The sequence below is a fragment of the Phasianus colchicus genome, chromosome 13 (genome assembly GCF_987193195.1).
Source record: "Phasianus colchicus chromosome 13, bPhaCol1.hap1.1, whole genome shotgun sequence".
Lineage (NCBI taxonomy): Eukaryota > Metazoa > Chordata > Aves > Galliformes > Phasianidae > Phasianus > Phasianus colchicus.
Window position 1 is genome coordinate 10284261 of NC_143448.1, and position 15360 is coordinate 10299620.

Genomic DNA, 15360 nt, shown 5'->3' on the forward strand with positions numbered 1-15360 from the left:
GAAAAGGACAAATGAACTCTGTAAGTTAAAATAACAAGGGAATAAAGTACCATAAAAAACTTGTTAACAGAAAGAGACTGCTAAATTCTTGTCAATTCCACTGAAATTAACATATTTTCAATGCCATAAGTTGCAATGGTACAATAACCTGGCATAGAAATTAACCTGCAGATGTAAAAGCAGCAACTTCTATCATTATATAAGAAGTAATTTTTCATGAGGTAAAATCTGCATTGTGCAATAGATGGTAGTCCAAAAATACAGAAGGTTGCTAAAACAGCTGGCAAAGCCCACAACAAGCAGTGACAATGCTGCAACACAGCCTCCCAACTGAGCTGGCTCAGCTAGAGGAAACTGGAGTATCACTGTATTATGCTCAGTACAATCACTGTTACTGCTTCCTTTGACATCTAGAGTAACCTTAGGGGAATCAGTAGTCTTATGGGAACAAAAAACTGAAAAAATTGTTTTTCTTTTTTCCTACAGTCACCTGCTACTTAGAATCACACGTGCTTAAAGTGCTCCTGCATTGCATATTTAACCTACTGCTTCACCCTTGAAGAACCTAAAACATAAAATGTAAGTCTGAAAATAAAGACAGAATCTAAATATCCCCAGAGGGACAAAACCATCCCATAGTTTCACTGCAGGCTGAGAAGAATAAAATTACACTAAATTCTCATACATTGTTTAGACTGTTATAGCTTCTCAACAAGGAAGATGTGCTTGATTTAAAGGACGTAGTTCTTAGTGCATGTGAAGTGCTGCACAAATGTTAAAACCTTCGTCTCCACTGAGTACACCAGTTCTGTGTGCCCACTTTGCACAGAAATGTAAATTAAGACACAGGGCAACAGCCCAGTTAATCACTGGGCAATTTTTAAACACCTTGGGATCTCAGTTCTAGGACAAATACAACAACAACAACAACAAAATTATACATAAACTACTTCTTCAAACAAATTTGAAATGGAAATTACTCCATTAACTATTTATTCTGAAATATGTCTCAGAAATTTACCTTCAGGGGGAGCGTAAAGTCTACTTCTTTGGTTTCCTTTAGGCCAAGAGGTACCAAGGGAATGCTGAAAGTCCCTCTATGGAAATTAATAAGATAATTATTTTTGTTTCATTTGTTGACAGAAAGCTAGCATGCCAATGGGTGTTAAGGTAAAAAGTACATAGTTTACAACAGCTCTGTCCTTCCCAAGAAAGTCTGCGAGTTCTAGAGGAGAGAGTGAGGTGCATTCTTCATTTGAGACTGTATTTCCACTAAAAAAAGGAGACTCTTACAAGCTGGCTTGCTGCCACTCAGCTCTGCCTGTGCTACATACCTGCACAATTATATGGACAGCTGCTACAAATCTGCCACATTCAGTTACAGTAATTAACAATAATCATCATTAGTATTTTACATGCTACCCATGTTCTCATATAGAGAATTGATATGTGTCTAACAGGGAAAAGCAGGGCCAGAGTGTACCAACAATGAAAGGCCTAAGAGTAGAAGAACGGAGCTTTTAGACAAGGTGTTAACCTCGTAAACAACTCAAGCTATAAAATATCAAAGGGCAATAAAATGAGAACTGGAACATTTAAAAAAATCTAACTTCAAGAGAATATGGATTTAAAACTGAATCACACTATTAAACATTAGCCAATGGAACCATCAATGACTGAAAAAAAGAAAATACCACTTATACCTCAGCATGAAAGCTACTTCCACTACATATATTCCTTTTCCTCTAAGCACATTACCCAATTACAAAATAGTGAGATCAGGATTGCTTCCAGGTACGTAGTTCTGTTTAGTAAGTTTAATGGATTGGTTTCTGGCAATTACGAGGTTTATCTGATATTTTCCTTTTTCCTCCAAGCTGTATAATCATCAGTCAGACTATTTCATTACCAGCACAGTGGCGTGGGTGTGATTCATTTATGGTCTTATCACCAAAGAGAGCAAAATCTTTTTCTCACTGGTGAAAAGTCTACCTGGGGGAGATGGGAGTAGCAGTGCAGCTTCCTTAGCAGTGGAGGAGTCTTAGAACTGGTTGACATGATCCAGGAAGTAGCTCTGCTAGTTTGGAAAGGCCTTCTGAGACACAGTGGAAAAACATCACTGCAGGCAGTGCAAATGATTTTATTTCTGATGAGGCTTTTAGAAGAAGCCACAACAGTTTTACATCACTTTGAGTCTATATTTTTCCCGTCAAAAGGAAGTGATACATGCAAGCAAAATCCTAACTTACTGATTTAATGAATCCTACTGCCACCCACAATTCCTGTTGACATCAGCATTTGTTTCTCAGAGGAAGTTCTGTTTTTTTTTTCAAGTCTCCAAGGTGTCAACATGGATTGCATCAGGGAGGCGTTGGACAGTTAGGGAGGTGGACCTTCCAGATCAGTGCAGAAGTTCCTCAATGTAACTGAGATGTGTGCAATAACAGGGAAGGCCAACACATCCAATTGGTGCAATACAATATCCTGTAACCTAGTAATGTGGATGTGACCTCATGTTGATGACTACACACACAAAAGATTCAGAGGATAATTATTTATAGCTATTTGCTATTAAAAGGCTGGAGAGCAGTTGCAGAGGGTGTGGATTAATTTAGCGGATGACGAGTAAAAAGCATCTACAGCTTAGAATGAACAGCAACAGAAAGGCAAAATAAAACAGATTGGGAAGTGGGATCAGGAGAGAAGTCATAGCAGTACGCAGCTGCAACAATTCTACCCACCCTAGGACCTACTGCTCGTCCTTCTCTGAGAATGCAGACACTTCGAATCATCTTCAGCAGAAAGTAGGATTACCACAGCTGGAGTCTCTCATTCCCACAGCCTTAACTTTCACTGCTACTTAAGTATATATACTTATATATATGTATATAAAGACTAGCAAAATTTTCAACAGAAAACTTTTGTCAAATAGAGAGTTGTCAAAGTTTGTCATGGGGTTGGGCAGTAGAAACTTGTACCAAGTTTCTTTTTAGAAAAATGAAATGTAGATATTTTGCATCAGGTTAGAATTCAGTTGAAATGTACCCCACTGAAACTCTGCTTAGTTCCTCTGCGTTCAGGCTTCTCTGTAATCCATTCAGAAGTTAACCCTGATTGAGGAAAGTGCTAAGAGGGAACATAAATTATTCCCCCCTCCACAAAGCACTTCAGTTTGCATTTTGAGCTGCTAATGTTAATCAAATATTAAAAGTTTAGTTCTAGGAGCAGTAAGACATCTAACCATTAGAGAAATCTCTGCAATATTCAAGCAGTGAATAATCCTTAACTTCAAACTTTTATGTTTGAGGAATGTATTGAAATTTAGCATAGTTGGAATAACATCTTGATGCAATCCCAACTTCATCAATCTCTGTTATAGTCTGTTAGTTTATGCCTTTCTGCCACTGAAGTACACATCTTAAGAATTACAAGGCTGTTTTGAGCTCCAAAGCCAGTGTTGTTCCTTTATCCTCCAGTTAAGGTTGATTGTTTTGTATGCTGCATCTGAGAACAGATAGATTTGCTAGGTTTGCTCTCTTTAGAATGCATTGAACCAAGTTAGTTAAGTACTGGAAATTCTGCTAGGTCCTATGTGTTTCTCCATAATGCCCCAAGACCTTTCAATTCTTACAGTAATCCACTTCACGAAGGGACTCTGTATCTAAGGATTAGAGGCACATACCTTTCCCAAGTGAAAGACAAACAACACAGACTAACCCTTAGTCAACAAATCTACCATCAAATATGTTCTCTTCCTATCAAGTATTGTGTTCTTTCAGGTTATTATTGTCCAACATTCAGATTCACCTAGAAACAGTTTCCTTTTTCAGTGGTAAATACAAGTTCTGTTAATAATTTAGTAACTTGAAACTTACTCCGTATTTTGATAAACTTCTACTGAGATATTAAGTCCTTCTAACTCCTCCTTTAAGATTTGCAGATCTGAATTTACAAAACTCAGTTCCAGTAGTACCTGTTCTCGTACTTTGTTGTTGGTGGTAGCCCTGGAGAAAGAAAGAGACATCATTTTTTTGTTGCTGAGCAACAGGTTTTGTACACAAACTGAGCTGACCCCATTCTCAGCATTTTTAAGATTTTTTTTTATCCCCTCAAGAGATGATACAAGACCTCATGTTTCAGAATTTATTAGCTTTTCTGTCAAAAGAGAACAATAGTTTCCAGATAACAGCATGCACCTAGAAGGTTTGTCACATGCTAATTTTTCCATGAGATAGAGAGTCAGTATCATTTGCAGATACATTAATCAACAATATTAAAGTATCTTAAAAAGAATCCCTACCTTATTTTAAGATTATGTGGTCTCCTCCTAGAAGAGGATGATGGGTAGAGAAGGGAATTTGGAAGTGTTTTTTCAAAAGAGACTCACCCACTTTATTAATTGAATAATGATCTGCTGAGACTTCAGATCTTAGGAATGAAAGAAAACTGTTTTATGAGGAAGCTGTTAGTACACTATGCATTACTAGCAAGGATACAGGTAGGAAGATATATATTTTTTTTGTAATACAACATATTTATAATATCTTTTCTTACGCAAATAGGATTTGCTTGTTCCTTTGCCATCCATATATTTACATTCCAACTTCTAGGACGCCTAGCACAGCGGAAATTAATACAGCCCCACAGCATTTCTGTGTGATTTATTATTTACATATTTCATTATATCCATACTTCTAACCTGATTCTCCATCAAGCATTACTGTTTACAAGAGACTTAAGCTATCACCAATAAGTACAGACTGAACTGGAAATAAAGGGCCTTGATTCATATCCAGCTTTAAGATATTTTACCCCTTTTTTAGACAGATTATCATCAGACAACAACAACAAAAAAACTTATTTTAAATTTGCAGCATTTTATATTTACCTTTAAGTTAAAATTAACCTTCATAAATATTCATGAACAACCTTATGATACATCTAGGCTTCTCATGCACATCCTCCAGTTTTACAAAGTATCTTGGTGAAGAACTGGGAATTCCAAGGATTAAATTCTAACCTTGCACCTCATATTATAAACGTGCTTTATCTGCAAGTTTTCTATTTCTATTGTATTCCTGAGGTTGATTAGTTTGAGCAGGGTTTAAATCTGCTATCTGCATAATCCACACTGGATGTAAATACAGAATAGAAAGGATCTTGAGCACCATGTAGATAACTAGGTGAGCTTTGATGCTAGTAGCAGTTTAGTTACAGTATTTTTAAGTCTCTGTTTGGTCTAGCTTACCAGCCTCCACAGGAAGGATTCTAGTATCTCCCTCAGAAACCCCAATGTTCTATCCAGGTAAACATCTCCAATATGGCTGTATTGCCCTCAACATGGTTCTCTTGCTGTTACTACTAGCAATAAAATTGATCAAACAGAGCAAGACAGAGTTAGATTGTTAGAGCAAGTCTAACATGCAGCCACTTGCTGCAACAGTGCAGCTTTGGAAGTGCACTTTACAGCAGGTAATGTCCCAACTGAGATAAGCAGGGAGATTCACAAAGTGGCCAGCAGTAATTATTTAAGTCTCCCTCCTCCCCCACAAAAAAAATCATTTTGCTCTCAGGCTGAAGGACTGGGAAGGATGGCACATACCGTAACAGATTTTCGGCACCAGCTCTCATTCTTACTGCTCTCAAGATCTGCTGGTTTAGGACAGCTCTTTGATTTTGTAGTTTGCTTCGACCAGTCTCAGCAAGAGGATTACATCCCTAGAATTAAAGAAACAAGTTTTGTTGTTACACCATTCTGAAAAATGAGTAATATTGCATTTGAATTAACTCTGTTGGCATGGGTACTGTATAAATACCAGTTACCTATGTTGACAACAATGACAAATGACTGTTTTGACAGCATTTCCTTTCTCACACTTGGTTATTAAAAGCAGAAGAAATGCCATGACCAAAGCTTTTGACATTAAAATCCAGGCTGAAAGAATTTGGTTTAGAGCTTATGCACATCTGAGCCAGTCTGTACTCTTCTAAGAATCCTTTGAAGCTATTGTCCAATTAGAACTGAATTTGACAGCACGCTATTAAGTTCCTAAGGGTTTTGTAAAACTGCTGTCTGGCAAGGCAGTAAATCTTATCAGTGCTTCTGCTTAACCTTTCCAAAATATCTGAGTTTCATACTGGGAGATAAAGCCTGGAAATACAACTCTATCAGAAAGCAGGATTTGTGGCACCACAGATTTAGGAACTTTTGAAAGGATCTCTTCTCTTGTTCCTTCTGGTGCTCAGATGTACAGTACAATCCACCCCTCTCTCCCCCAGTTCCTTTCTTTATGCCTTAAACTCATTTTTGGCATAGTACTGCTTATCTGCATCAGTCTTCTTCAGATCTAGGGAATGCTCTCAGATCATTAAGTCTGCCCTGCCCTAAAGCAACATCACTTTTGCATACTGCACCAAAAATGTGAAATATGAATAAACTCTGCACAATATTTCATCTGTATATTATCACAGTGCCAAGTATTATCTGCCCATTACTTTATCTTATCACCTGTTGGACAAACAAGGATTACATGTGTCTGCCTCAACATCAAAAAAGATGGAACATGGAATGATATGGGATAGAGGAACAACAGACCTGGACAGGGAAATATGATTGTTACACCTTCAGATACTTAGCAAACTGAGCCCTTAAAAAGTAAATCATTAAATCCAGAATTCACAAGAATACTTCTGTGTACGTGCAAACCTACATAAAAGTAGAAGAACGAAGGTACTGCACACTTACATGAGGAGAACCAAGACACTGTATTCCAGAGAGAGCGATGATAAGATAAAACTATTATGGACAAGCAGAACTGTGTATTTGTCTGACTTCTGTTCTTTCCAGGAGGAACACAATCTTAACCCCCCTTTTTTTAATAAACAGAATCCTTCCACTTTTTTTTTCCTAATTCTTTGCCTCTGCCCCCAACCTTTTTTTTTTTTAATGTTCATTTACAGCCAACCAGCACATCCCCACAGCCTTAACTACTGCTTCTGAAGCAAATAGATCACTCCATCTTAAGGTTTACCCTTAAATGAAGCACGCCCTTTTGAGTGGCCTTGCTGGTGTTGTTAAGAAGTTTAACTGGGTCCTGCTGGATCTTGCATTATACCCTAAAAAGGCTCAAATCTGTCTTGTGATACAAGTTTTCCCACAAGTACTCCAGCCACTAGATTATGAACAGGTTGGGATCTCCCTCTTACATGTTAACTGGAAAAATTTGGCTGAGACACAATAGCACTGAAAAGTTTCTCAACAAGCTCTAATTATGAGTGGTCAGGCAATAACATACCAGCACATCAAAAACAAGTATTTAAATAGAACACAAAGTTCTGACCATGACGTTTTTATTTGGGTTGGCAGGTGAAAGCAAACTGACCTGGCAACAGAGAAACAAGAGGATCAATCCAGTTCATACCAGCTTATCTGAGAAAGCACATAGCCAAATACAGCTAACTTTAAATCCCTACTTTTAAAAGTTTATAGTAAATAGGTAAAATGACACAAAGCTTGTGTAAATGCTTTCTGAAGCATCGTGTGCCAGATAACTTGAAAAAACATGTCACATTAAATTATTCTCATCATAGAAACATTTCTACAATGAAGCACCAATTACAGCAGAAGGCCAAAGCTTGGATGCATGCTACATACTCTCTTTGATGAGAAAGCATTGGTAGCAAACAGAACACAAAGAAGATGAACTTTTACTGGAGAGTACATGCATATTTAGCAATTTCGTTTGTTCACGTCAGATTAAAAGTAGTCTTTGAAGTACAAAATACTTTATGCCCTTTAACACATTTTTACACAGAGGCAAAAGCAAGGCACACTCATAGGAACAACACAGCCTTGTTGCACCTACAGGTTGCTTTCTGCTCTTAGCCTGCATCATCTTCTGGGCTCTTGCTGTTCTTCCAATTTTGCTTTTTCTTCACTTTACACTGTATAGTCTTTCTCTACTACTGATGTTCAAAGTCTCTCCCCTTCAGTTCTATCCATGCCCCTTTTCATTTGAACCTTGCCAATGACTTTGTCTTGCATCTTGTATTCAGCTTGAACACTTTATTCTTCGGCCTTTCATCTCTGTACCCTTGGGATGCCCTTCTTCCCAAACCCCTTAGTCCAAGCACCCCTCCTAAGTGCATCATCCCCCTGCCCAGTCTTCATTTTCTCTCCAGGGCTGCAGCTCCTCCCTAGAGCTCCCTGCCCTTTCTGTATGCACGAGTTTCCTGTTGTCATTCCAATCCTTTGCAGCTTTACTTCTGGAAACTTTTTCAGGAAGATCACCTGCCCAATTCTCAAGCCAACAAAGCTCAGCAGAAGTGTTTGGTTTATTTCCATGGACGTTAAATGAAGGTCCAGCCCAGAAATCAAACAGACTCCAGGTGAATACAGAGTGCAAATCTGCAGTGACCTTAAACAAAAGCAGCAGAGGTGTTTCCCTTCATTTCAAGGCCAGCCACTAATCACTGTGTGATGCCCTAGTGCAAAAAGAATCCCCTGAGGCCTAAAAGGAGAAGGCACTGACTAACTGAGGTATCTGGATCACCCCCTGTATGCCCCAAGTGCCTCACTTCTGAAAGGCTTTGTTTGGACAGAAGAATGTTTTCAGAGTAGGCTCTTCTGCTGCAAGTATATCCCATCTGCTTCAAGGCCAATAAGGAGCTTGCATTTGACTTCATGGAAAACTGTGCTTTTTAGATCCCCTCTATAGCATATGGGGATGCTCAGTACAGGAATGCAGAGAGAGCAATGAAAATAACCAATATCAGCAAGAAATATCATGGGAAATAGACGATCTGGAGAAGATTCCTCCTCGTATAAAGCACAACCTCTGTGTGCTTAAAAGTTATTTAAGAGTATCTAAGTAAATTAAGAGTATCTAAGTAAAAGCTTCATTTTGTCTTCCTGCACGTCAAAGGTCCTTTCTCAGCCCGCATTTGTAGGTAGCTCACGTATGGACATTCCCAAGAATGCTGATGTTCAGTACATTAGAATAGCTGGCAGCCAAATTTCCCAGCAGTTTCCACACCTACTGCTTCATTTCTTGTCAACAGGATGAGAGATGTTTCATTTAATTACTGTTTATTTCTTTGCAAATGTGAGACAACTCAAAGAGCAAAGAGGATTTTACCCCCACTCACACACTAGCAGTGTTATCAGTTCATTAACAAAGTGACTTAGTCACAAAAGTGATCAAGAATAAAGTATGATTGAAGTTTTCATTGCATGTTTTGATGGGAAAAAAAGTAGAGTAAATATACTTCTTGTAAAGACATTTCAAACTCTGCTATCAGTTTTAGAGCCCTTTTCCCTTCAGAACGTAGCTGCATTTCATAAAGAGGTGTGTTTGTTTGAAGTGTTTAAGTGTTATAGTTCTTTGCCTCTGAAAAAAAAAATAACAGTCTCTTTAAAACCTGAAGTTCAGTTAACTAGTTACTCGATTTCTTCCTGCTTGGCTGAATTGCAGTATCAGGAAGCTGGTAAGTTTTTATTATGTCCTTACCAAAAGCAAGTCCTTGTACAACAGTTTCTTACCATATGTTATGTATGTACCTTGGTAGATACATGCTCAGAAGAAACAGACACTGGTATGAGAAAAATAAACACACATCTGCTGATGAAGGCTATGCAGAGCCTATGCACATTTCGTAGCAATCCTCTGACTAATTAATGGAGCATGCAGACAGATTCCAGTGGGATTCCTGCTCATCTCTTGTTAGAATTAATGCCTGAGCTTAGGAGGCTGGATATCTCACCTTGTACTTTTAACCCTATAAACATTATCCCACACATGCTTATTTGGCAAACAGCATAATGAATGCCTCTGGGGTCTTGCTGCAACTTGCTGCCTCTCAGATGGGGCACAGCAGGAGATAAAGCAGAGCTACGGGTGGCTGCTGGGCTCCATGGGATTTGGGAGAGATTTTGTGTCTGTGTAATCCACAGAATAAAGGGGATAGCCAGACAAGCCTGAAGCTGGGCACTGCAGGTTAGCTGTCAATGGACAGCCTCTACCTCCCACCTGACAGAGCCTTTCAATCCCCAGTCTAAGGGACACAGGCAATATTTTCATGTTTATCCAAGCTTAGAAATGGCCCACCACAGAAGGAAGAAAGCTGTCAAAAGTATAGGTCCCAAACAGAGAAGAGCTGTATTTAGCTTCAATGCCTGGCAGATCTTTCATCAAAATAGGAGTATTTTTAGCATCAGAAATTAAGTTGCGATGCACACAAAAATTGTGACTGTTTGCCTAACAATGAGCAATCACAGGAGGCATCTGAAATTAGCATAAATATGACTTATGAGGCAGTGGTTTGAACTTTTGGACCAGTCACACACTGAGGGTGACACAGAGTTGAAACTGGGTGTGCCTTCTTACCTAAAATAAAACATTCCTTTCCAGCCAGTGCAACCTGTGCTGCTTGTACCCTGCAGAGCATGCAAATGGCCATAGCCCCCAGGCATTTAAACCTGTAGGCAACTTCACTCATGCAGGTAAATTCCTTGGCTGCAATAGAAGTCGTGGTACATGGCACCATTGACACTCGTATTTCCAATAGGACTCTAAACAGCTTCTAAATGATTATTTCTTTGCCATCTTCTACTACTGCAGTTGAAGAGATTGAGAGATTCTGTTAGTTCAAGGCTGAAATCCTAGGCACATACAACAACCTTTCAACAGTAGATGTTTTTAATCTGTGCTTAAAATAAGGAGAAGAGTGTTAAGGAAGAACTGATATTCCAGAGCCTGATCTAATTGTTCCATATTCGGGTATTTTACAGTTCTAAGTGTTCAAAGACTAATAACAATTTTTTATAATTAATAATTGTATTGTTCCAAACATTTTCTATACCACCTACACAATCTTGTCACCCACAAATCAAAATTAATAGTGGGTCTGAGAAGCCTGTGCCTTGATGACCCAAGTTCCAAATGATTCCTGGTTTCTCATGAAGGCCTACTTTCAGTTTTTGTTTTTTTAATTTGTTTATAATGAGTGGACAGAGCATGGCCTGATGTGGGGTGTGAATCACCTCAATATTGTTTCTGGCCTGGCTAGACAAGCAGAGAGAGCACAAACAGGCAAATAAATATTGCTCTGTCAATGCTAATGTTGATTGTTGCCTGGCTACTAATGACTAAAACCAGCCACGTTAGCTAAGCCCCAGTGGAAACACAGGTGTAGCAGGTTGGTAAACTGATCCATAAATCACAGCAGGGCAGGGGGCAAATCCTACACAAGAAAGCCCAAAAGCTAAGGAGAGAGAGGATTAATTAGGGCTGATTCACAAGCAAGTTATCATACCCAGCATCACTGTTATTTTCAGCCTGGTACTCTATTTACAAAACTACTTGTGTTCTGTTTCTAGCCTTGTCATCCTGGCAGGAAGGACTACCATACGTTCTTCCTTCTGAATCAGCTTGGTCTACATGATAATTTTCTTGACTCCAGACTTCCAGAAAGGGAAAAGAAAGCAATTATTTTCACTCAACTGATGTGAACTTAAAGGTTCTTTAAGCTAGCTGTCCAACTGCTCTACCTGTCCACACAGCTTTCCAAGACAACCAAACTGAAGATAGGATGCTTAGTGCTGTACCAGCATATGTCTGGAGACCTACAAAGAAGGTAAGCTTGAAAAATAAACACAGGTTTTTCCTTCTATTGCAGCTTCCTAATTAAGAAACCTGAAAAGTTTCAATCTGTATAAGACATTATAAGGCAATTAACCAAAATAGAAAAGTTGTATACTAAAAAGCTTGCTAGAAATCTCTTCCTTGCTCTGCTTCTACTCACCAAACAATGTTCTAGGGCTGATGAAACTCTAAGAGATCACCGCTCTGGTTTTGAATCCTGCAAGTGGACAAGCACAGCCTCACAGGTACCCTGAGTTCTGTATACTGACCTGCTCTTTGGGTCACTCTGCTAAGGCACACTGGTTTAGTGGGCCTATTCTGGAATAGAGAGAGGGGAGAAAACTTTTTTTCAAGGTGTTCTCTGCTTTTACCTTCTTCACAAGAACTTGTGTAAATAAAGAACAGGCAATCTGATGCAGAGCAATGGCAGGCTACATCATTTGGATGGAATAAGCATCTCAGGTAAGCAAAATGGTACATGAGAATGGGCCTTTAATTACTGTGTGTTGAAAAACCCTTCTATGTGAAGGCCTTGCTCTGCTTTCAAAACAAGTCATTTGCTCTTATCTTTAGTTTTGTCAGTACTTCCCACTGGCCATAGATTCTCTCATGGGGAAGAATGCCAGGGAATGGATCTTGACAGAGAATGGCATAAGCATGGCTGATTTACAGGCTCACAGCCAGAGCCAGGAGAATAATGTGGAACTCCATGCAGAGAAGGCTGTGGCATAAGGTCGGTCATCCAAGAGCACACACACCACCCAGAAATGCAAGTACAGTCTGCCCTGTACCACAGGTATACTGAATTACAAATGTGATGGCAGAGAGAGACAGAACAATAGCAGAACCACTTTCCTTAGGCATTATATTCCCAGAAAGCAAAGAAAAAAAACTTTCAGCAGAATCTCCATCTGCTCCTTGATGGAAAGCCCAAGTAGGGTGCCCCTTCTACCTTGCCAGATCCTTTTCAGAGCAACAGCAGAATTTATTTTTCTTAAACATAAAATTCCTCTCAGAATTTTAGTAGTGGCTAATCAAATAGTTGAAGAGGCTCCCCTTTCTCAGGGGAGATGCAAGGAGAAGAGGAATAGTGTCATTACTGACAGAGTTGTGTATGCCCTGCACGGTTGTATAATTATTTTAAAACTAGGTATTATAAAAGGGAAAGGGTGGAGGGAGGGGTGGTCTTCAGAACCGGCTCAAAGGAAGTCAATGGTTTAAAGGAAATCACAGTTTGCATATGCAAAGATGAGGGGCCTTTGCCATGAGGAGAAAGGAGAGAATGGACACAGAGCTGCTGCTGATATAGCTGGGAATGAACCCAGGAAGAGGAAGAAAGCCCCAGGGCTGCACTGAAAGTTGCCAGAAGACACTGCCAGCCATCCCACTTGGGACTGACTTGGCAGTCACAGCAAACCTAACTTCCTAGTGTAGCAACAGGAGTGAAAGAAGGAAGCAGGATTGTGTTTCTGTTACACCATTTCTGCCTCTTGCCCTTTACACAAAGTCAGTCTCCACCCAAAAGAAAATAAGACTTTAGGAAATAAGTTTTTACATTTTTCATCTTGGGTACAGTAAGGATTGTTGTCTGGTATGTTGTATTTAAGGCTACAAAAGGGCACTGTGTCAGCTTTGAGCAAACTTCCCATAGCAATCCACTTATCACAAAAATATATCAAAAGTCTAGAACAAATTAATATTGTATGAACCACTCAATTTTATCAATATTAAGATCTCAGTGTATATACAACATTTTTTACGGTAGACAACCTCGTTGTGTACAGAATGCTTCAGAGCCCTTTTACGAGCAGTCCTGACACAAAGAAATATTTTCACCTTGCTCTGCAGCTTATGCATTAAAAAGGTCAACTAAGTGTTTTCATCTCAAAACACACGCAATGGCTTTTGGAAATCGGTCTGTTTCTGCACCAGCAGAACAAGTAGAACAACCCTCAGATTCTTTCAGGGAATGGAGAGTGTGATTACTTTTTTTTTTTTCTTAAGGGAACAGAAAACAATGCAAAGGGACTCTGGAGAGGCAGGGGGAGCCATGGACACACACGACTAGCTCAATAACCAGTTTGTTACACGAAGCCATCTAGCATACCATTCAAATGAACAGGTAAGGTCCAAAAAAAAGATATTCTGTCCAGATTAATGCTTTGGGTGCATAGGGCAAGTCTGTTCAGGATTCCAGATTTTTCTTTTTGTCTGCTTGTTTTCTTCTCCTGAATCTACTTACAATGAAAGCTCTGATGTTTGAAACCATTCAACTAATGTGTAACAAGGAATGCTGGCTTTCTGTTTACATTTAACTTCTAGGAACAGAAGGCTTTCAGCTTTTAACCTAATCTGACGTTTAGAACTGTATTAATGGTACAGAAGAGCCAGATGAGCCTTCCAAAGATCTCCTGAGTGAACAGAGAAAAAGGTGCCACTGCAGCCCCAGCTCATCCAGATTTAACATTGGATTTCTGTCCGTTCTGCACTCGTCTGTGATAAGCAAATCAAAAGTGGGGAAGATGCTCATAATAAGGTGTAAGATCTATCTTCGAGTACTTTCATATTGGAATAGCTCCATAACTTTTCAGCACGCAGAGTTGGCTCTGATCTGATGCTGTTTATGAGACCTAATTCGTAACATACAATGCTGTAACCAGAAAGGACCCCATCCTACGGCCGGTCTGAGTGCAGTGTGTGCCTCCCACTCCTTCCAGCATACAGCTTGGCCATCAGACTCAGCCAGACCCCAACAACAAGGCAAATAAGAGAAACGGACAACTTGTATCTAGCTTCACAAGTTTGACTTTGTCTAAGATTGCAAGGCTCTGCTAACACGCCAAATACAGCAGCAGCCCACAGCACCCGGTGCTGCAGAGCCTAGCTGCGAGAACTCAGAACGATTCCAGCTTTGCCGTACTTCGTGATTTCCTGCTCAGGACTGCTAAGTGATTACTCACCCGATACTATATGAGGATTACTCAAATGAAGGAACAGGACGAGATGAGGAGTTTCACCTCAGCCCGCCCGGCTCCCCGTGCGGCAGCGCCCGTTCCGGCAGCGGCGCGCCGCTCCCAGCTGCTGCAGGGCAGCGCCGTTCGGGCGCGCTTCGGAGGGCATCCGGCGGGCCGCGAGGGGAGCGCCGCGGGCAGCGCAGAGCGGTAATTGCCGCCGTGCAGAGAAAGCCCGGCACGGCACGGCCGCCCACGTCGTCTGCGGATAACGAGGGCGGATCTTTATTAAAGGCTTCCTAACGACTCTGTTAGCTTCGCCTCCTCGCTCGAGTAAGCTTCCGACAGGTACACGCGGCAATTGCTCGAGAGCGAGCGAGGCGACGGAGAGCGAACGCGACAGAACGGCAGAACAGCCGCCGGGCGGAACCGGGCTCCTCGTCTGGAGCTGCGCGCGAGCCCGGCCCGGCGGAACCGCCTGAGATCGGGACGGCGCCGGCAGATCCGGAGCCCACCTGCGGCCCGGGACTCCGCCCTCCGCTCACCTTCCGAAAGTAGCAGTCCTCCTCAGGGCAGCCGCGAGCCGGCAGGGCGTCCATCATCTCTGGCTGAGAGAGCCGTCCTCCGCCGTGCTGCTGCGGGGAGCCGCGACCCTGCGGGAAATGTCGGCGCTGCCCCACGGCGCCGCCCGGCTCCACCCCCGGCGGGCGGGGAGCAGCTGCCCCGCCCCGCGGCCGTGCCCCTCGCTGCTCGGACCGGCTGGCCCC

The 15360-nt window shown here is 41.1% G+C and overlaps 1 protein-coding gene across 1 annotated transcript in view; it reads right to left on the minus strand.

The window, feature by feature from the left end:
• The window catches only part of RHPN2 (rhophilin Rho GTPase binding protein 2), a 25292-nt gene extending 10002 nt beyond the window's left edge, over positions 1-15290 (minus strand). Inside the window, exons 1-4 of the mRNA XM_031615507.2 lie at positions 15139-15290; positions 5603-5718; positions 3876-4004; positions 1022-1097 (exon numbers count right to left, since the gene is read on the minus strand). Of these exons, the coding sequence (XP_031471367.1) occupies positions 1022-1097; positions 3876-4004; positions 5603-5718; positions 15139-15195 (378 nt within the window). The 5' untranslated portion in view covers positions 15196-15290. The remainder of the gene's footprint in view (positions 1-1021; positions 1098-3875; positions 4005-5602; positions 5719-15138) is intronic.
• Between the last annotated feature and the right edge of the window lie 70 nt (positions 15291-15360).